At 41.0% G+C, this 21,910-nt stretch overlaps 1 protein-coding gene across 5 annotated transcripts in view; it reads right to left on the bottom strand.

Moving 5' to 3' along the window:
- The window catches only part of LOC147113488 (ubiquitin thioesterase ZRANB1), a 104,728-nt gene that overhangs the window by 68,147 nt on the left and 14,671 nt on the right, over positions 1 to 21,910 (bottom strand). For 4 of the 5 annotated variants that reach the window (XM_085994650.1, XM_085994647.1, XM_085994649.1 and 1 more), the window contains exons 3-4: positions 5,119 to 5,306; positions 4,217 to 4,370 (exon numbers count right to left, since the gene is read on the bottom strand). In XM_085994650.1, coding sequence (XP_085850776.1) covers positions 4,217 to 4,370; positions 5,119 to 5,306 — 342 coding nt within the window. Of the gene's footprint in view, positions 1 to 4,216; positions 4,371 to 5,010; positions 5,068 to 5,118; positions 5,307 to 21,910 lie in introns of all 5 variants that reach the window. The other variant, XM_085994651.1, reaches the window with a different exon arrangement.

Genomic DNA, 21,910 nt, shown 5'->3' with positions numbered 1-21,910 from the left:
GCATTGGGGATCTAGATTTTGGCTGCATCAGGTTACGAGGATCGGGTGGTATGGTGATGGATGAGCAGGGTATTAGCATCTTTGTGGGGAAGTAAACCATTCTTGACCCCTTCCAAACCATTAGGTTCCACTGCATACCTGCCCCATAACCTCTAAATTATCCACAACACCCCCATGCCCCTCAAGTGCCCCACTACTTTCCCCATAGTCAACCAGTTCTGGTCTTTACATTCTTGTTTTGAAGAACTGAAGGATAAATTTTGTGCTTCCTAAAAATTAATGTATGGAAAAATCACATGCTGGGGTTTGGGGGCGTTGTGCAATTTCCTGGTGTGTCCCTGGCATGCGAGTGCAAATAAAGGGGGAAATTATCCTTTCATGCATTTGTCAAATTCTATGGTCTGTAATAAACAAATCCCCATAAAGATACAAAAATTACCTCAAAACACTCACCATTTTACAGTTTCCAAGTTTTTAAAGTGAAGAACAATTTCCTGAAACCTCAAAAAATGGTTCAGAAGAGATGGTTTAATTGAATAAAGTGGCGAGTGATTTAATCAAAATCTATTCTTGATAAACAATCGATTTTCTTACTAGATAAACCACAATTACAGGAGCTGACTATCTGACCAGTTTATCATAGAAAACAGCATTTCTTAATAAATGTTGACACTTGACTGAAATAAAGCTTAAGAATTTAATCTCCAGTTCCTTTCAAACTCTTGAAGTATTACACAAAATAATGACAGAATGCATGACTTTAAAATGTGGGACTAAATCTGCATGACTGGTTCCAATTACTCCCTGCCCTCACCTCATTTCACTTGAAGACTACATTTGGTGTGCAACACCACAGGCAACTGGTATAATGTGAGTAAAGTGCTGCCCAACTCTCACCACCCTCCCGCCCCTCACAGGATGAGGAAGTACAACTTTCTGCCCTTCAAATCCTATTGATGCACATGCATAGGTGTGTTTGAAAGCTCTCCAAATGCTGTGTGGCAAAAAAATTTCAGTCAAAGCTTTTATGGCAGCCAGAGACCTTGAAGCAAAATTTAAATGAAGTCATTAAAAGACAATTCAGTGAGAAAATTTAATTGAGATTGTTAAATTTTATACATTATATTTCATTAAATTAATTTGAAATGTAATTGTCAATATTAAAAATTTCAGTTCGAGGAAAAAAGGCAGGAATTTTTCCCCAAAAAAGTGATCGATTGGTTCATCAATAAACCATGGTTAAAAATTTATATAGTGTTCCCATAAAATGTTGACATATGGGTTTCCATTATAAATGTGTGACACTGAAGATATTTGTGCCCAGGAAGTGAGAGCTATACACAAGATTTTTTAATGATTATATCTAATTATATTAGTTGATGATCGTATGCAGCTTTGAGCACGGAGTGAAAACCAACTGCAGTCTTCAAATGATGTGGGTTAGAGGGCAGAAGATAATTAGACTAGTAAACACAATGTTATTCAGGTCCCCATTCAAAAATGTCATTCATCACTTACTTAGTAGGATACTTTGATTTTACAGTATATGACAATTGCCAGTGAAACAGCAAAACTTACAGCAACTTGGGAAGCAGAAAGGTAGAGTTGGTAGGAACATAAGCATTTCACTACAGTACAGGTTGAAGAGCAGGGAGAGATAAACTTAGGTGCTATAGTGCCGCCACTGGCACGAGATTGTAATTTGATTTTTAGACATTAAAGTTGCGACAAATACAAGTTGTGCCATATGATTGGTGAATAGCCATGTTAGAAAAGGAGAAAAATCGATAAACATCCAAATGAGAGTCACAACAAACATTAGTTAGAATGTTCACCATCAACACAAAAAGAGTCAGTCAAATACATGGGACACAGGAGAAAAAACTATTCCAATCAAATTTATGAATAGATGAAACTTAAGATGGGAATCCCAATAGTGAAACTGGCTAGATCCTAGTTTCCATTTGATCACCAGTTTTTAAAAATTGGTTGCAAATACAAAATATTCAGAACTGTAATACTTTAATGATGCATTAATTTCAGAATTATTTCTACTTTAAAGCAGTTTGTTATATTCTTTGGTTGGGTCTGAATTTACCAATTACACTTTGAGCAGAGCTCAGGTGAAGTGGGTATGGGGAAACAACACAGATTTTGCAAGATTACAGTTATTGAAAAAGGTCATTATCATGCACATTTCTCATCATCAACCTTCCCCCAACGTCAGGAAAAGGACCATGGAGGCCAGTAATCACAGCTTAACTTGCCCAAAGCTATAACAGGTGATTATGGCAGCCTGTACCACTAGATGTGGCGATTCAAGTTCTTCATCTACTGGCAATGCAGGGGAGGGGGGAAAACAAACACCTTTTGGAGGTGGATCTCTAGCAGCAGCATGAATATTAATCAAGCAGTGCCTCTGACAACCTGAAGTCAAGGCTGACCATGGCAGCAGTGCTCTAATACAAGTATGATATAAATGTCACTTAACCTTAATACAGTTTATGGGTCTCAGTCAGTCTCCAGTACCTCACTGTGGCAATTATTCAATCCAGCCAGATTCCATTCTCATCCAAAACATGTAGTAGCAGCAGCCACAACAACTTCTATTTATATAGCGCCTTTAAGGTAGTAAAATGTCCCAAGACGCTTCACAGGAGCGTCAAACAAAATTTGACAGCGAGCCACATGAGGAGATATTAGGGTAGATGACTAAAAGCTGGGTCAAAGGTAAGTTTTAAGGAGCATCTTCAAAGGAGAACAGAGAGGAAGAGATGCAGAGAGGTTTAGGGCCCTGGCAGCTGAAGGCACAGCCAGCAATGGTGCAGCGATTAAAATCAAAGATGCTCAAGAGGCCAGAATTGGAAGGGCGCAGGTATCTCGGAGGGTTGTGGGGCTGGAGGAGATTACAGAGATAGGCCATGGAGGGATTTGAAAACCAGGATGAAAATCTTAAAAATCGAGGCGTTGCTTAACCGGGAGCCAATGTAGGTCAGCGCGTACAGGGGTGATGGATGAGCAGGACTTGGTGCGCGTTAGGACAGAAGCAGCAGAGTTTTGGATGACCAAGTTTATGGAGGGTAGAACGAGAGAGACTGGCCAGGATTGCGTTGGAAGAGTCAAGTCTAAAGGTAACAAAGACATGGATGAGTGGGAAGGGAGATCACTGGACAGTACTGCAGCAGGAACCCTAAACAATTTTCTCTCTACCTGGCCCATGAGTGTTGAGTCGATCACTCGGGCAGCCACCCCAGCTCAGATCAGCTAATTCATCAAAGACTAGGGGATCAGACTTTTCTGTATGGCTGAGCGACTAACTGAATAAACTCACCAAGCAATCAAGGGAGCTTAACATTCTATCAATATGTGTAGGATTATTGTTAAAAATTTAAAATAAGCATTAACATTTATTTTTTTATATAGCATTCATCACATAAAAACATCTCAAGCAACTTTCTACAATGATGACTGTTTTGAAATACATTGCTCATGAAAATAAACAGAACAGCCAAGCTGTACCAGCAACATCACACATAAAGGACCATGAAATTAATGACCAATTCGGTTTGGACATTGAAAGACTTGCAATTATGTAGCGCCTTTCACAACCTCAGGACGTCCCAAAGCGCTTTACAGTCAATGGGTACTCAAATGCTCAACTTGATTCATTTAGTCAGTTCTGTAATCCAAGCAGTTTGGTTTTGTTTGTAGCACTGATGTCATCAGCTAGAGTGCCTAAACCCTTCCAACTCCCCACCTTCTTTAAAGACCCTCTTTAAAATCCATCTCTGACCAAAATTTTGGTCACCCCTAATATTTCTTGTGGTTCAGATCCATTTTTGTCTGATTATCCCTCTGAAGTGCCTTGGGATGTTTTTCTACATTAAAGATACTATATTAATGCAAGTTGCTGGACTTGCTAGATAAAAATCACTTTGGGTTAAAGCTCCCTCCTGCAGAGTGCCAATGGCTGGTGAGAAAAGTAGTTGGGCAGATAGTTGTCTCACCTATCTGGCACTATTTTGTGACATTATTGATAAATATATTACATTTTACCTCACATGCAAACTCAATCACTTGTTCACAAATACATACCCCTGCACATAGTATCGATCACATTCGCTCACCAATTCCAACTTGCTCTCTATTAAAAGGTGACATACACGACTCAACATTGTATCTAAATCCACCCATCGGAACGTTATGGTTAGGGTACCTGCAGGTAATGTGAATGTCACCAGATCAGTGAGGAAGTAACAGGCAAAGTCTCCCTTGCGTTGATGGAGGGATGCAGCGATCTCACGGCGGATCTGTTCAGTTAGCTCTGGGCATACCATAGCAGGTATACACTTGGCAGCTTGTTGGGACACCTATAGTGAAAGAAGCAGAATAAAGGCACTATATATTCACACAAAAAATTAATCAGAATTCAAGCTGAATGTATTGATACACATCCTAGAATTTCCAATGTAATATTTCATTATTCTCATTGTTTAGACCACAAATGTAGCCAGAGAGTAAATTTAACAGTTCTATTTCAGAGGCAAAACCACACCTTCATCCTCCACAATCAGACTTTCACCTTCATCCCCGGTGGTGCTACCCTCACTAAACTATTTTAAATGCTTAATAAGTCTTTTATTAGTATTTGTCCCAATGTAGTGTTGTTATTCACATTTTCTTGGCACGAAAAAAGACTCTGGTGTACATCCAAGGGAGAACAATCAAAACACAATTTAAACTTTCAATAAAGTGACTTTGTTTTGGGTGGAGGAGGAAGACAGATGAAAGCTGCTTCAGGCTTGAGTGTTAGTACAAGTCAGGCGTTATTGCTCACTGTACTCAACATTCCGATGTCAAGCCCCATTGTGATAATATACACACAGCATTAAAAGGCATTGGGGAATATTTCTAAGTGTAGCAACATGTGTTAAGTATGGAGACTGCCACTTGGAATTCTGACTGGTACCCTCACTGTATTTGAATTACAAAAATCTCTTTTGTACTTACTATATTAGCTTTAATCTCAAACTGCAAGGACTCATTTGACATCAACCCGTAGCTTTCCTAAACAGAAATAGGGGGGAAAAAAAAAATAGAACTATTAGGCTAACTCACCTCCGTCAACAAAATTGCCAACATGTCCTGTCTCTGAAAACGGATAGCAAGGTGTACAAGGGTGTAACCTACATCAAAAGCTGAAGGACGATTCAACAGGCGTACTTCATCTGATACAAGTTGCCGAGCAATGTCACTTCCAGATGACTTGTAAGCTTCTACTGCAGCCAGGTCCCCTTCTACTACTCCTGCAGGACACAAAGCATGCTCGATTCAAGTTATCTGTTCCAATACTGCTACATACTACAACAAGAGTCTACATATATCACAGGACTTGGAACCCAGGACCTGGTTAAGTGAATACTGCAAAGATTAGAAAAATCGCTCAAACTATAAACACTTATACACCTATTGGACAACCATTTTTTCCTTTTGCAATTTTTTTGGTACTTGCCTTAGTGGGACTTCAATAGCTTTTTTGCATTAAATAAAAGAGTTGTTTTAAAACTGATTTTTACTTTATTTTGCTTTTAAACAGGTGAAGTTCTGTTGAGAAGACACAAGGATGCATATCGACAGCAAATCTGCTGAAATTTTGACAATTTATGAAACACTAATGGAGAGAAATAAAAAAGCTTTCAGCTTACCCATCACAGAAAATTAGAGGGAATCTGAAGGCAAATACACCTTTATTAATATGAATGAATGTCTGTGGATGGGAAAGGTGCACCTTACAGATGATCTAAAATTTGAGCAGAATCTGTACTACAGTTTCAGCTATGATAGCTTGCTTTTCAAAGTTCTGCCGGCAGCCTTTAAGCATCAGTCACTAAATTAGGATTGTTACCATATTTCATAACAGGCAAGTATGGAAAAAAGGAATAGTTGCAACTTTAACATTTTAATACAAACACACAGTTGTAATACAGAATGAAATTAAGTAATCCAGCCAAGCATCAACTTTCTTCATTCTTTTCTGTTCTAGGAACCAAAAGGTTAACGTAGAGTTGTAAAAGAGTTTGTCTCATTTATTTTAAATGCTTACAAGCAATCACTTCCTCCTTATTTTAAAAAAAGGTCCAAGATTACCTTCTCCTTTAACAGCCCACCAGAATTTGAGAAAATTTCAAAAGGCATTTGATAAACACTTGAGACACCTTTTTCTGAAGAGAAAGTTCACTTTTTTTTTAAAGCTTTAAATGGAAAAATTAGCATGGAGAGGGGAAGAGAATTGATAGTTATTAACAGTAATTGTTCCAGTTAGGTCACTGTGACTAAGCCATAGAGATAGAACCTGAAGCATGTACAATGTACTGTATCATACTAAATCAACGATGGGTTGTGAAGACTGGGGGGGGGGGGGGGGGGGGGAAGGGAGGGAGGGAGGGAGGGAGGGAGGGAGGGAGGGAGGGAGGAGGAGGAGGAAAAAAACAAAGAAAAGGGATAATGGAAAAAGAAAAACACCGGATCCCAGGCCAGACTGATCGTAGATTGGAAGGTAACCAACAGGTGGCTATGAAAACAGTAACTCAGACATACTGGAACCAGATACCAGGACAGACAGATACTGGGGGCCAAGAAAGGATGTAAAACTACAAGGTGCACATGCATAAACACCAGAAGCAATATAAATATTAATGGGCCAGAACTTCGGGTCCCTACGGGTGAGTACACGCAGGGCACTCATGCATAGGCCCAATGAAAGTGCCGGTTTCGTGCATGCATTGTGCATGCGCGGGAAACCGGAACTTACGTTCCCTTAAAGGAAGGGGTTCACAGGTCGAACGCATGCGCCGGAGAGGCAGCGCATACGCCTGGAACTTCGTGTTTTTTTTTTTTTTTTTTGCAGGTTTCTCCGCGAGGGCAAGTCTCCAGGAGCTACGCTTGTAAAAAGCAGTCGCAAGGCCTGCTTTTAACAAGGTAAGTGGTGAATTAAGTTAAATTAAAACATTTTTACCACAGGTTTATTATTTTTAAAAATACTTTAAAGAAAGGCAAGTTTATTTTTAGCCTCGTTAGAAACTAATTTTTCAAAAATTTTAATTATTGTTTAAAATAGTTATGTAATTTATAGTTATTTTAAAATGTGATTTTTAAAAATTTATTGAAGTTTTGGGGCTGAATTGTATTCATAGATTTGACAAGTCTTCCTGTCAAATCTATGAATACAGATTCCCTGCTACCATTGGCTCTCCATGGCCCACGTGATCCTTCGAACTAACTGCACCCCTGGGATACGCAAGCACTGCGTGTCGGCAGTTGGAGGAGGCCCAGGATTGGAATCCCACGCGGGCCCACAGCACAACGGCCGGCGCACTAGTTTAAGTGCAGGTCGGAGGCTTGCACCTGCGGGAAGCCTCCGACCCGAATTTCTGGGCCATTAGAAACACAATGGGCTGTATTTTGTAACCCCAACGGGTGTGTACGCGCCTGTAAGGGCCGCGCATGCTCTGGGTTTAGGCACGCGAAGCGCATGCGCTAAAACCTGGAACTTGTGATTTGTCAAGAATCTTGACAGATCCTCTGTATCCCCAGGGAGAAGGGCCTCTGCAGGTGGAGGGTTGCGCTATTTGCCCAACTTCCACCTGCTGAATGCCCGGGAAATTCTTACGCCTCATGAGCGTTTTAAAAAATAGAAAAATAACTGTTACTCATTTATACATTGAAAACCCTGTCCAATAAGGGAAGTTTATTTTTAGCCCTGTTAAAACACATTATAAATTTTTGTTTAAAATATTTATTTAAATGGCATTATAATTAATTTTAAATATATAATTTTTTTAATTTCATGTTTGTGTATGTTTAAGTGATCCCCATTCATACTTATGGGGTTGCCGTACATACGTAACTCCCATAAGTATAAATGAAGATTTCCTTCTTTTATTGGTTGGGCTGGCCCAAGTGATCCCAGCTTGCGAACCGCATGCGCCCTTGGGATACATTGGCCTCTGCCCCACTTACCCAGAGAGGCCCAGGATCGTAAGTCTCCGTACCTCTTGGCCACCAGGTAAATTCGTAGTTTGTTGGTTTTTTTTTAAATTTTATTTTTTTTAAGAACAATTCGGAGGCATCCACCTGTGGGAAGCCTCCAATCACAAATTTTGGGCTAATATTCCCACTAACAAACACAACATACAGGGAAAGAAAGCATTCAGGGAAGGAGGTGGTATAACCCATGTGTTCCAGGGACATCTGGGAGGTTAAAGAAGTTAATACAGAGATGGAAAGTTACGCTGGTTAAACATCTTTAAAGTGAAAGAGTCCAAGTTAAGACTAGGAAAATGCTACAGACTAAGACAGGAAAACAGCTTACTCGATGAAGAGATAAAAAAAAAGGAATGCAAAACAGGAAGGTTATTTTAATATGGGGCTTCAATCAAGGAAATATAAATTCTGAACACCCAAGTGTATTGGACCCAGAGTTGGTGGACATAATGCCTTGCCGCCCGTGTACACCTCCGACCCGAAAGAAAACTACGTACTTACCTCGTGTCTCTGGAGCTTAGGACTCTTGCAGTCCTGGGTCTGCAGGCATACACCTGCGTAAAGGCCCACTTATCCCAGGGGCGCAGGCGGTTCGCAAGCATCCCTGGGATCACGTGGGCCAGGCCAACCAATCACAAAGGAGAGGAGGGTTCCTATTATGCTTATGGGGATGCCATTTATGTACAGAATCCCCATAAGCATAATAGAAATCACCTAATAAATAAAATTTCACACCACTGAAATAAAAATAAATGATCACAGGTTCAAAATTAATTAAAATACCCTTTAATAAAACATTTAAAATAACAATTAAACTTAACAGGGCAAAATTTACCGAAACTAATTTTAAATGCAAGTGAATGTTTAAATCATTTTTTTAAATGTTATTTTAACATTTATTTTATCCCTTACGCTGGTAAAAGCAGGCCCAGGCCTACTTTACCAGGCGTAAGGGTTTTGTGGGTATTCAGTGGGCAGTCGATAGCCAAACTCTGTACCAAGTGAATTTACAGCGGATGCGGATGATCTGCCAAGGAGAAACTGGACATCGCAAGTTCTGCTTTTTCACACATGTGCAAACCCAGAACTTGCCGGGCCATTCACAGCACTTACGACAGCATAGGCAGTCATAGGCCCCGTAAATTCCAGGCCATTGTATGTTATCTTCATGATTCAGTGCCGTCAAGTTATCTGGGTAACGTATTACCAAGTCAACATGTACATCATCTGCAGGAAATAGAAGTCATGGCACCTTTGGGCATAGGGATGACCTAATGATTAAGACCGACATGATCTGGGATTCAGAAATACTTTGGACCAAGAGCAAAAAAGTGAGGGATCAGCTTATGCTATTTGACTGGGGGTGTGGGGGGTTGGGAGGGGGTGGGGGGGGGGGGGGGGGGGAAGAAAAATAGTGTTTGCTCAGCATCCGGCACCGACATGGTGCCGGTTCATCAAAAATTCCGGATAACCGAAAGCTATAGTAAAAGATACGGCGCTGAGAGCTCTGTATAAAGCAACAAACCCTGTTGCTTAGTAACAGGTTCAGAACAATGGCCACAAGTTCCAAGCGTGTCTGTAGCTTAGCAACAGATCAAGGCAGGCAAGTAATAAAACTTACCTGAACCTACTCCTGAATTTTGCCAGTTAACCGAGATTTCCGGTTATTTAGGTGCCGGTAAATCGTAAGTTTCCTGTACCCAGGATCAGTAAGCTTAGACTAAACAACCAAGACCCAAAACGATATTGGCGCCATTTTACTGCTCCATTAAAGTAAAAAAAGATTGCGCACAATTCCCGATAAAGACAGGCTACAGGAGGAGAGACAACAGGAAGGAGACGACAAAGCAAATCTGGGAATTCCGTCAGCTAATGCTGTAAGGGAGGGAAATGTGGGAGGTCCTGCACCCACAGATGTTCGGATTTGCTGCTGTTTTACTTGGACCCAATCAACAGATTGCGGTAGAAAAAATGTGATGGAAAAGCCACGGCAGAAAAACAGTAGCACAAGTGTTAAGAGATTGACAGTTGAAAAATGGAATTTCATTACTGCGACTTTTAGATTTAATCAGTGAGATCCATCCGCAGGCACCAGAGACTGACTATCTCCATGTGGAAAAATTGGGTACTTAAATTGCCACAAGAAACATTTAAATTACTAGAAATTCACACCTCAATGCTCTGTCTGTCAAATTTCCCCTGGTCTCACCTGTCTCAGCATCTGGATATCAATTCATTCACCCAACCACCAACTTTCAGACCTGTGACTTCAAATCCAGTACTGTATTTCTAATGTGCTGTCTCCTCTCTACTCCACGTGCTCTCGAATTAGCATGTAACCACATCTATTGTAACTGTTTCCCAGTATCCATTCGAGTGTGCATTTTGGCTGCCGCTCCGAACTAGAGTCTCTCCTTCCCCCACCCCCCGACATCATGCCTCCTTTCTTTTCCCCACCCTTGGGTAGTCTACTCTCTCAAACTCCAATTCTTCAGTACTCCTTATCTTTACTATTCGTCTACCGCTGTCCTGTACTTGATTCCCTCTTAAATAATTCTACAGCTCCTCTCTGTGCCTCCGTTGGCATCCTCCGAAAGGCCCACCGAGGCACTCGTCACTGTCCAACAAGTAGCAATCTCAATTGCCCCATTGTATTTTCTCCCTGCCTTGCACGCCTGTTGTGGGCTAATCTTGCCAACCTCTATCCAGTCCCTCCCAGCTCAGAATCTTTGGACTCTGCTAGTAAATCGGCTATCATCGCCCCTCTCCACATTTCCCTTCAAAATGTACATTCACTTGTGAATAAAGGGCCTTGCCATCCATGAGCTTATTGTGGACGATCACATGGACATCATGGCCTTGATGGAGACATGGTTGAGGGGCGATGACACCTTTCCCCTTAAATGAGCTTTCCCGCCTGGCTAGACTTTCTACATTTGCCCGGCTCAAAGCACCGCAGTGGTGGCATAGCCTTCATCTCTAAATCACATCTTGGTCTGCCTCCCTACTCCTCTGGCAACTTCTTTGAGCATACATCTCCCTTTTAAAATCCTTGTTCTGTGTCACCCACCCAAATATCACACTGAATTTGAGATATCTCCTCCCTCTGCCCCAAGCAACTTATCCTCAAGTGATTTCAACCTCCACCTCAAATCTTCTTGCTCCCTCTCCTGCGTTCAATGCCCTCCTTTCTTCCCTTAATCTCTCCCTCCATATAAACGGCCACTCCCTTGATCTTGTCATCTCACGTGATCTCGCTACTCCCACAGTAACTTTAACTGATACAGCAATATCTGATCATTTCCTTATATCGCTCTCTACCCATATTCCCCTTCCCAACTCCACGTCTTTGTGTCCGCCCCTGAAAAAAACTCCCTCAAGTCCCTTACCACTGCACTTTCAAATTACTAACTAGGCCTTTAGCCTACAACACTCGTGCAGCTACGGATTTGCTAAATCACATTCACTCCACCACCTTTGATGCCGTTGTCCCCACTAAAACCATTACACTCGCACCTTAGTCATTCCCCCAGTATGCCCCTCATCTCCACTCCCTTGAGTCCAAGGGTCACAGACTTGAACGTCTTTGGCTCATAACTGGTTTAAGCATCCATCACCAGATATGGCTGGTTCACAAAGCATTATCAGGTCCTGCATCACTAAAACTGCCCACTATTCCAAGATCATTTAGTAAGGCAACGATAACACCAGGCTTCTCTTCACCACTAACTGTCTTCTCAAACCACCCTCCCCGGTCTCCTCCTCCCTGACCAACAATAAATGCAAAGAGTGCATGGACTTTTTGTTATAAAGATCGAGAACATCTTTTCAGCTGCCTCTGCTACTTCCCTCCCTTCCCCTAACCCACCGGCCTAACTGCCCCTCAGTTTCCCCCCCTGCCCTAACCGTGAATTTGCATATTTCTCTCCCATCTCCCCATATGCCCGCTCAAAGCTCATCGCGTCAAGGAGACCAACCTCCTGCTCTCTTGACCACCCAACTTCCCTTCCTCGCTCCCATGTTAGCTGATATTGTTAACGGTTCTCTCCTCAGGTACTGTTTCCCCCCCACCCCCCCCCCCCCTTCAAATCTGCCATCACCCCTCTCCTCAAAAAAGCAACCCTTGACCCCCCTCAGTCTTATCTCCACCCTCTCCAAAGTCCTTAAACGTGTTGTTGCCTCCCAAATCCATGCCCATTTTTCCCGGAACGCCTTGTTTGAATCCCTCCAATCAGGTTTCTGCCCCCATCCAGTACTGAAACAGCTGTTACCAAGGTCACGAATGACATCCTAATTGACTGAGGAAGGTAAACTATTCCTTCTCATCCCACCTGCAGCCTTTGACAGGGTGCACCACACAATTCTGCTCCAACACCTCTCCACTGTCGTCCAGCTAGATGGGACTGCACTCGCTTGGTTCCATTCCAATCTTTCCAGCCATAGAATCACCTGCAATGGCTTCTCTTCCTGCTCCCACACCATTACTCTGGTATCCCCCAAGGATCTATCCTTGGCCCCCTCCTACTTCTCATCTACATGCTGCCCCTTGGTGACATCACCCGACGACAGCATGAATTTTCACGTGTAAGCCGATGATACCCAGCTCTACTTCTCTCGACCCCGCCACCGTCTCTATACCGTCAGACTGCTTGTCCGACATGCAGCACTGGACGAGCAGAAATTTCCTCCAAATAAATATCGCGAAGACCAAAGTCCTTGTCTTTGGTCCACGCCACAAACTCAGAGCCCTTGCCGATTCCATCCCTCTCCCTGGCAATGGTCAGGCTGAGCCAGTCTGTTCGCAACCTTGGTGTTATATTTGATCACGAGAGGAGCTCCCTAACTCATATTCGCGCCATCACGAAGACAGCTTATCTGCTGCTGAAACCCTCATCCTATGCCTTTGTCACCTCCAGACTTGACTATTCCAATTTACTCCTGACCAGCCTCCCTAGTTCTACCCTCCATAAACTTGAGGTCATCCAAAACTCTGCTGCCTGTTTCCTAACTCGCACCAAGTCCCGTTCACCCACCATCACCCCTGTGCTCGCTGACCTACATTGGCTCCCAGTTAAGCAACGCCTTGATTTTAAAATTCTCATCCTCGTTTTCAAATCTCCTCCAGCCCTACAATTCCCGAGATCTCTGCGCTCTGCCAATTCTGGCCGCTTTAACTGCCCCGATTTTAATCGCTCCACCATTGGTGGCCGTGCCTTCAGCTGCCTAGGTCCTAAGCTCTGGAATCCCTCAGCCTCGCTACCTTGCTTTCCTCCTTTAAAACGCTCCTTAAAACCTACCTCTTTGACAAAGCTAACATCTCATGTGGCTCGGTGTCAAATTTTGTTTTGGTAGCGCTCCTGTGAAGCGCATTGGGATGTTTTACTACGTTAAAGGTGCTATATAAATGCAAGTTGTTGAATTAATAAGGCACTAAATAAAGGGGAAAGAAAAAGACATATCAATTCTACAGAAGAAAGAGAGTTCACTAGAATTAATATAGAACATGAAGAAATAGGATTTAATAAGCAAAAGAAACAAACCAGAATAGCAAAAAATTCTTCTAGCGCTAGAACAGTAAAAGTCAGAAGAGGAGAGAACCTTAAAAGATGGAAATGAGGAGGAGCATAATAGTTAATTTACTAAATAATTATTTCCTCCAAGTATTCACTAGTGAAAAAAGGGATATGGGATGTGTGGAAAGGTGGAGTTGAGGTAGATCAGCCATGATCTTATTGCATGGCGGAGCAGGCTCGAATGGCCTACTTCTGCTCCTATTTCTTCTTATGTTATTTGCTTATGAAACACAAGTAGCTTGCCTTCCCTAAATAAATAGTGATAGATAACCCAAATAGAAAGAAGAACTTCAATAAAAATTATATAGACATCCTAGACAAGCTAAAAGGGCTCAAGGCAAGTAAATTCCTAGGAATAGATGGCATTTATCCCAGGAGTACCGAAAATCAAAGAAGGAGAATTGTGAAGCATGACCACCATTGAGGGAATTTACCAGGGAGGTCCCAGTAGATTAGAAACAGGCTAACATGATACAAAAAGGCAACCAAGCAGATGGAAGCAACTATCAACACATTAGCCTTAGTTCAATGCTAGTTAAAATAATCAATGATCAGGAGTAAATTTGGAAATTGCCTGTATGATAATACTATAGTAAACAGCAGTCAATGTGGAAAGGCTATTATTTAAGCTCAACACATCATGGATTCATTGTAAAATTTGAGAATGGACAAAAAACCAAGTGGTTCCTCAGCTTGGTTTTGCTAGCCTAACCAGAGTGTCAGCAAACTATTAAAGACAAGTAGTGTCTGATAGATTTTAAGAAACAAAAGTGGAAAATGCTGGTAACACATTAGCATGTCAATCAGCATCTGTGGAGAGAACAGATGAACTAACATTTCAGGTGCACATCCCGTGTTCTGACAAAGGGTCTATTCATTCCTCTGTTCTCATTAAGTTGGATTAAATATCCCAATAATTTGCTTTTTATTTGCACTTATCTTAGCGTTTTAGAATGTCAGTAGTTTATTTTGACCTGGTAATCTATAGCAACAGCCTAGAATTAATTATCTTTGCTGCATTTGAAATACATTCTAGTCAGAGTAACTCACTGGGAGCCGATCTGGTGCCTACAAGTCGACCGTCTTTATTTCTCAGTTATCACTGGCAAGTAGAGCTACCCCGTGTCCTTTCCTGAAAACTCTAAACCCTTTTGTGTTATACTCATTAAAAATTCCAAACATGGTTAACCTGTAATCACATTGTAGTTCAATTTCCGTAACTGTCTCGAGTTCAGTCATCTGTTACAAATGCTTCGAGTATGTGAATGTTATCACTGTGAATGTTTTAGAACACGACCAGTCATTTTTGCCCACAAGAGCACAAAGTAAGATTACTTCTTTTAAAAAACTGTAGCAAAACAAAAAAACACAACAACTTTGTATACATACCAAACCTTTCCAAGACATTTTATGGACCAATTAGAATAAATGCAATTTAAAGAATTCAAAAAACATGAGTCAATTCAACCAACTCCAATTCCTCTGGATGTCTGGTTAGAAAGCAGTGAACTTGGATTACTGGCAAATGAATTCTAGCTGTACCATAAGCATTGAGCACAAGATAAGAGGATTTCTGAAAAAAAACACTATACGTACATAAAACCTCACCCATCCTTCTAGGGTTAAAAGAAACACTGGATTGAAATGCAATGACTCAGGTTTTGCTATTTTTGACAACAGCAAAGGTCAGCTTCCAAAAACGGTTTAAATTTAGGAGTTACTAGCAGAAGTTGGGAGCAAGTACAGCACTGAACAATAGTTAGAACTTTACCTGGAACTAACCCTTCTTCTGGAAAACTAAATTTAATATGCCCATCTTCAATTTCAGATCATAGCCATAGAAATTAATAGCCAAGGCAAGTAACTTCACACAGCCTTATAATTTATGGCACTTACACTTCACACCCCACCCACAAAATAAAGCAGTTTGCCAAAAAGGAACATTCCCAAGCGAGTGCAAATACCAGTTTCTGGTTCCCATTCCTGTTGAGGATAATCCAGTTAACCATCTGCACACTGCCTGGTCAATGTACTAAGTGTGTCAGGTTTCAAAGTTCCTGCTCAAGCTACTTCCATGATCAATATGTGCACCACCTATCAATGAACTGTTAGCATGGCAGGTTACCATGTTAACTGAAACCATAAAGTTGTTTTTTTTTTATATAAATAGTACCCATTGCAAATCTTCCATATATATTCAGATACATCAGTGCCCTCATCCTAAATTTCACTTTAATGGACTATGCCATGATAAATATTACACACTGACCAATCATATTATCATTCCTGCAGGTGAGAATTCCCCAAATCTATCCACATGATTTTGCTTCACAAATGCAATGTACGTTTTGGTAATTTGTGGGTCATAAATCACTAACAATTGCATTTCTATCTTGCACACTCTGCTCGATGAAAGGCAAGTTCTTTAAACATTTGAGAAACAGCTATAAGCTTGCAAGTAAGGTTGTGTGCAAGTTGGAGATAATCAACCTAAACAAAGACAAGATCAATTCTTTTAAACAGTGCTTTCTTGTGGGTGGGGGGGGGGGGGGGGGGGGGGGGAGGAAAGAGGAGAGGAGAGAAGAGGCAAAACCAGGAATGCTAATCACTTTGAATTCCATCAATTTTCTTTCAAAAAAGAAAATAAATACTTTTACAAGACTTTTTAAACAAAATCAGTTCTCCTAAAATAGCCCTTATTATTCTAAATGTTATGCTTTCCCTGCTCTTAAGAGTGACAGCTTTCAGGCCAAGGGGGTGGAGTTATGGAAGAGAGAGATAAGAGGAGGGGGTGAAAGACCGGGGGAGGAGGGATATGAAAAGTTTGCTTCACTGGGGGTGGGTGTCAGAGTGCAAATTTTGCCTCAGCGGCAGATAGGGGCAGTGGGGTAGGTTCAGCTTGCAAACCTTGAAAGGGGTACTGAAAAATGTCCAATTTCTGCTTTGGGTGGGAGGGAAGGAAAATAAGTTGTTCGACATTCAATTTCTAGTTCAGCAAGGGGTACAGGGTGGCGATACAGAAGTCCACTTTCTGTCTTGGGGCTGGCAGATTTCGACTCTGACTCAGTGGTGGGGTGAAACTGGCCTCCAATTTCTACCTTAATACAGGGGGCATCACACTGTGATTAGTCAATCCTTTCAACGGTTTTGAGCATTTTCTTCACCTTCAGGAGGGGGTTCCAGGGCTCATCACCAATATTTGTGGTTTGCTTTTGCACAATTGGACAATTTTACTGCTTTTCCTGTAGGAGAGTGCGGAGCTCCAAGAAGTTTAGAGTTTGTGGATGTGGTAAACCACTGTCATACCTGTCTGTGTCTGTATGTGTATTCCACTAGGTACAGGTCTGGACATGCCTCGGCTGACTCCTCCCACTATTCCAGGTATATAAGTGACTACCTCCCAGTCCCTTAGTATTCTGGACGGGTCGACCACTCGAGACAAGACCTTCATTCTTTAGTTAATAAAAGCCTGATTGTTACTCGCTCAACTTCAGTCTTTTGAGTAATTGATGGCGCATCAGTGGATTTGCTTTTTGTATCCCGTTTTATTGAGGGCTTAACACCGCCATCTTTAATAAAGCCATATTCAGCTACAGCCGGCCAAGGATGTCTTTTAGTCCATTACAGGAAACTTTGTATTATCCGGGAGGTTAACTGTCCGGAATGCTCGAGCCACCGGCAAAAATCAGGAGCCGTTTAGTTAGGTTTTTTCTCAACAGTCAAGCTCTGCAAGGTCTCGCTGAAGCCGTTGCTAAGCTACAGAGACGCTTTCAAGGTAGGGCCGACTGTTTAGAAGCTGTTGCTAAGCAACAGGGTTTGTTGCCAGATACGGAGCTCAAAATCTCCATATGTTTCAACATTAACGCTGGTTTGTCCGGCAGTTTTGAGGGAACGGCAACAGCTCGGTCCCGTCGGTGCCGGATAGCACAAAGTTTCCTGTACTAGAATGTACGCTATCCTCTTTACTGTTCAAATATTTTGCTAATTTTTTTAATATAAATAAACTATCCTTTTATCCAGCCTGTTCTCAATTTGTTTTCCTCCTGCGTGATTCCAAAGGTAGGTTTTTATTTTTTCCCCCTTCAGCTGCCCCTGATGTCATTTCATGTAACTTTATGGTCCCGATGCCACCTACAGCTGCAGTATCTTTGTCAAAGTTGCCACACCATAGTATTTCTAATCCAGAACATTGATCGGGTCATATTCATTCCTGTAGTCTCCTAATAGAACTACAAAGTCTGCTATGCAAGTTGCAGCCTCGTACTTTTCTGCCCACTGAAAACTTAGCAACTTATCCTAGATTTTACATTAACTCCTTCCAATAGTAAGCATTTTATTATTCAGTTAGGATTATTAGGTATAGCATTACTTGTTTTTCAGACACCATAAATAGAGGCCAGTATCTTCAAATAGGGCTAAGTGCATTAGTACGACTATCCTGTGCCTGCCCTCCATATAGCATCTGCTTTTATGGACTAGAGGTGATAAGGTAAAAGATAAACAAAAGGATCACTAAGAATCCATTGCCAACATTACTCAAGAACCAGGGACCAAGTTAATTAAACAGTTAAAAAACACTTCAACTGTTCTGTTTAAGTTCCCTGTACTCAACATAAATGAAACACATGGCAAGAGATCAAATATAGAAACTTTAAATCCTAGACCGAAGGACTCAGTTTTAGTTAAGTTTTCACCTACACAGTAACCTTCCCATTCTCATCTCCTCTGGACTTTGTTCTAATAATTCATGCATGTCGACCACCTGTGTTCGCCACAGGCATGTCGACATTCGGGGGACCCTACACAACCACTACCTGCTTGTAATCTTAGAACAATTGACTGCTTTCAACTGTGGGCAAAAAATATTATCCAGTGCACCATCAACTTACTTAAAATGAACATTCAACCTGAATACATGAACTACAAGATCCAGAGCATTCTTCATAGAACTGTCTGTTACTGCACATTTGTAACTTCTAAAGAACTGTGGTCATGAAATTTTATTCTACCACTTATGTTGAGTAAATAGCTAAAAGCACAACTTCAGAGTTCCTAGAACTGCTTACTTCATCATCAATTACACCATCACTGGTCATCAACAAGCAGATCTTCCTAGAAATGGTCACTGGAAAGCTCACAAGGAGAAACATGATTTCATCCTCTAGTCCAGGATCACAGAAGGTACCTGGCAGCCTAGAAATCCAACAACTCCCAAAGTCAGAACCACAAACCAACAACTCCATCCTACAGCCTACAAAGGGCAGTGACCTTATCCTGCAGAAACCTTGGGATTCAGTCAAGCTGGGTGTATACCCATGACTCATTAATTTATCCCAGTCCTAAAGTACACAGTTTCCAATAGGTGTAAAATCACATGACTTTCAATGCATCTCCCTACATGTACTGTCTACAGTAACTTTGGGAAAAAATTCTCTTTCCTTAAAAGAAAATGTAAGAGTAAAAATAATTGAATATAATTTTGAATCTATGTACAAAGGAATGCTGAATGTAGAACACAATACCATTGCTTTGGAGTAAAACAGTAATATAATGCAATAAAAATCACCAAAAAGAGGGAGGAGAACAAAATAAAAAGCACTAGCCTGCTTATCTTACATAAGAATGTATGTATGGTACAGGTTAATGGAATTTTGAAATTAAAACAGGAACTCAGTCATGGCTGGAGTATTTTGTATCAGAGGTCGCCAATATTGTGGTTGTAAGATCGTTCATAGAGACACTCTGTGCTCCACAAAATTGCCACAATCAATGGATCCTAAACAATTTTATTCTAACTCTGTGGATGTAGCCAGATCAAAATACTTTTGTGCAGACAGGCAAATCACATGCTGCATTCATGTTATTGAAAAGGTTGGTGCAAACAGAACATTCTGAAGAGAGAGAATGCACGAGCACAAGCAAGTGTATATACATACACGAGAGCCCAAACCACTAAGTAGATACTATACTACCAAGCTGACACTTAAAGTAGCTCAATGCTGTTCACGTATCTTTTGGGGCACAACTTAAAATTTATTGTACTGATCAGCTGTAGCTAATACAGAACAGTTCTTGGCCTGTAGAGTAATCACAACAAAATATGGTAGCTTTCTATTAACAATTATTGTCCTATAAATTTAACAAATGATTTTTAAACTTGGCATCATTGAAGAGATTTTGGCAGCAGTTACACATTCCTCAGAAGTGTTCATAGTTTACTCCATAATTCATTGTAGTAAACAGTATGACTCAGTGGAACCTGTTACAAATCAGGATAGCTGTCAGTAAGGAAGAGGATTTTCCTTATTTGGCAACATAGCAGGCTTTCAGATTATATTTTTTATTGGCAAAATATTTCATAGTGGAACCTTCAGTATTAGTTTCTACTCATCAGCGAACAAATTAATCTTTAATATAACCCTTTCAGTTCTCTGGATTTTGCACTAACAATGAAAAAAAGTTCTAATAGTGAATTAATACTTAAGATATAAAATCTGATATTGCCATTACACAATCCCAAATACTAGCAAAGTACTGCCTGTTAATTGATCAGGTTTTCAATTACAAAGGGTCAACCTTTTTTCTGGGGAAAAAACACTGCCAATTTACTGAGGTGGTTGTTTTGGCTTAAAACTTTTAGCTTCAGAATCTTCACAACACTGACTCAGAGTCCAGAATTGAAGCAGTCATGCATGGACTATGGATGCAGCAGACTTGATGGGCTGACTGGCCTTTTCTTGTTCCAATTTTTAATGTTCTCATGATAATAATCGCACTAGAGAATAAGGCAAAAAACTTGGTATGAACTTCCCATGGTATGGCTACTAAATGGATGCAAATACACAGCAGTAAAATTCATCCATAAAAACAATGAAGGATTTGTTGTGTTACAAGTTTGAAATGACATTTTACCACTACAGGATGCACTACATTAAACAGGCAGTCCCTTGACCAGATCATTAAGAAAGCTTCTTTAGAAGAATCTTAATAAATAGAATATAACCACAAATGTCCATAAATATGAGACAGGAGGGTTCAGAACAGTCTGTCCTACGGTATTACAATAACTTAGTTTAGAAAATCAGTGGCATTACATCTATGTTTAGAGCCATTCAAAAAGTTAAACATCGGTTCACTCACAAATAGGCTAACTGTTTCATAGTTTGGAACCACCAGCAGCTTACATTTAAGTTAGCCACAGCTAGTTGAACAGCTTGGCTTCAGCAAGTAATTAAGAGCAGTGTATTTCACTTCTGGCAGGTATTTCCAAAGTGGCACTGTTGCCCCAGGAGGCACAAGATTCACCAAAAGAGCTGCTTTTCACCACCAGTTCATAAGGCAGCAGGAAATATGAACACTGCCCTTTTACCATACATCACCATAATTTTATTTCCCAAGTAGGCCAGGTTCACAATCATAGATACAGGATAGCAGTGTGGTTTCCCCATCAATGGCCTGAACAGTCTTTTCCCTGATATCGGGAGGTTATGGTGACAAATTGCAGCTTTCAAATTCTTGCGCAAGATTTCCCATGCATAAATGTTTTTGTCATTTGCTCCAATGCTGTGGAATTCACCCCATTTACATTGTGGGGAGGACACCATAGCATTAGGAGCTGAGGACATTACAGCATAATTTCTTCCTGAAGCAGTTCCATAATACAAGCAGGCCATACATGATACAGAACCTCCATTGCTGTAATTCTAGAATGCATGGATTAGTAAACAGTATTTTACAATATAAACACTTAATCCTCTAAATGGCTACAATAAAGTTAGGAACAAATTTTGGAAGCACAGAAAAATGGATGGAAAAAAAAGATGCAACTTTAAGTTTTGCTACAATTTAAATTGAAACATACATAGAAGATAGGAGGAGTAGGCCATTCGGCCCCTCGAGCCTGCTCCGCCATTCAATGCGATCATGGCTGATCATCCAAACTCAGTACCCTGTCCCTGCCTTCTCCCCATATCCCTTTAGCCTTAAGAAATATATCTAACTCCTTCTTGAATATATTTAATGAATTGGCCTCCAATTGTCTTCTGTGGTAGAGAATTCCACAGGTTCACCACTCTCTGGGTGAAGAAATTCCTCCTCATCTCTGTCCTAAATGGCTTACCCCTTACCCTTAGACCGTGACCCCTGGTTCGGGACTCCCCTGCCATCGGGAACATCCTTCCTGCATCTAGTCCTGTTAGAATTTTATAAGTTTCAATGAGATCCCCTCTCATTCTTCTAAACTCTAGTGAATATAAGCCTAATCGACCCAATCTCTCCTCAGACATCATTCCTGC

This window comes from Somniosus microcephalus, chromosome 8 (genome assembly GCF_052327205.1).
Source record: "Somniosus microcephalus isolate GS21.2 chromosome 8, FLI_Smic_1.0, whole genome shotgun sequence".
NCBI classification, from domain to species: domain Eukaryota; kingdom Metazoa; phylum Chordata; class Chondrichthyes; order Squaliformes; family Somniosidae; genus Somniosus; species Somniosus microcephalus.
Note: the sequence above shows the minus strand (reverse complement) of the source record. Positions and strands in the feature narration are given on the sequence as shown.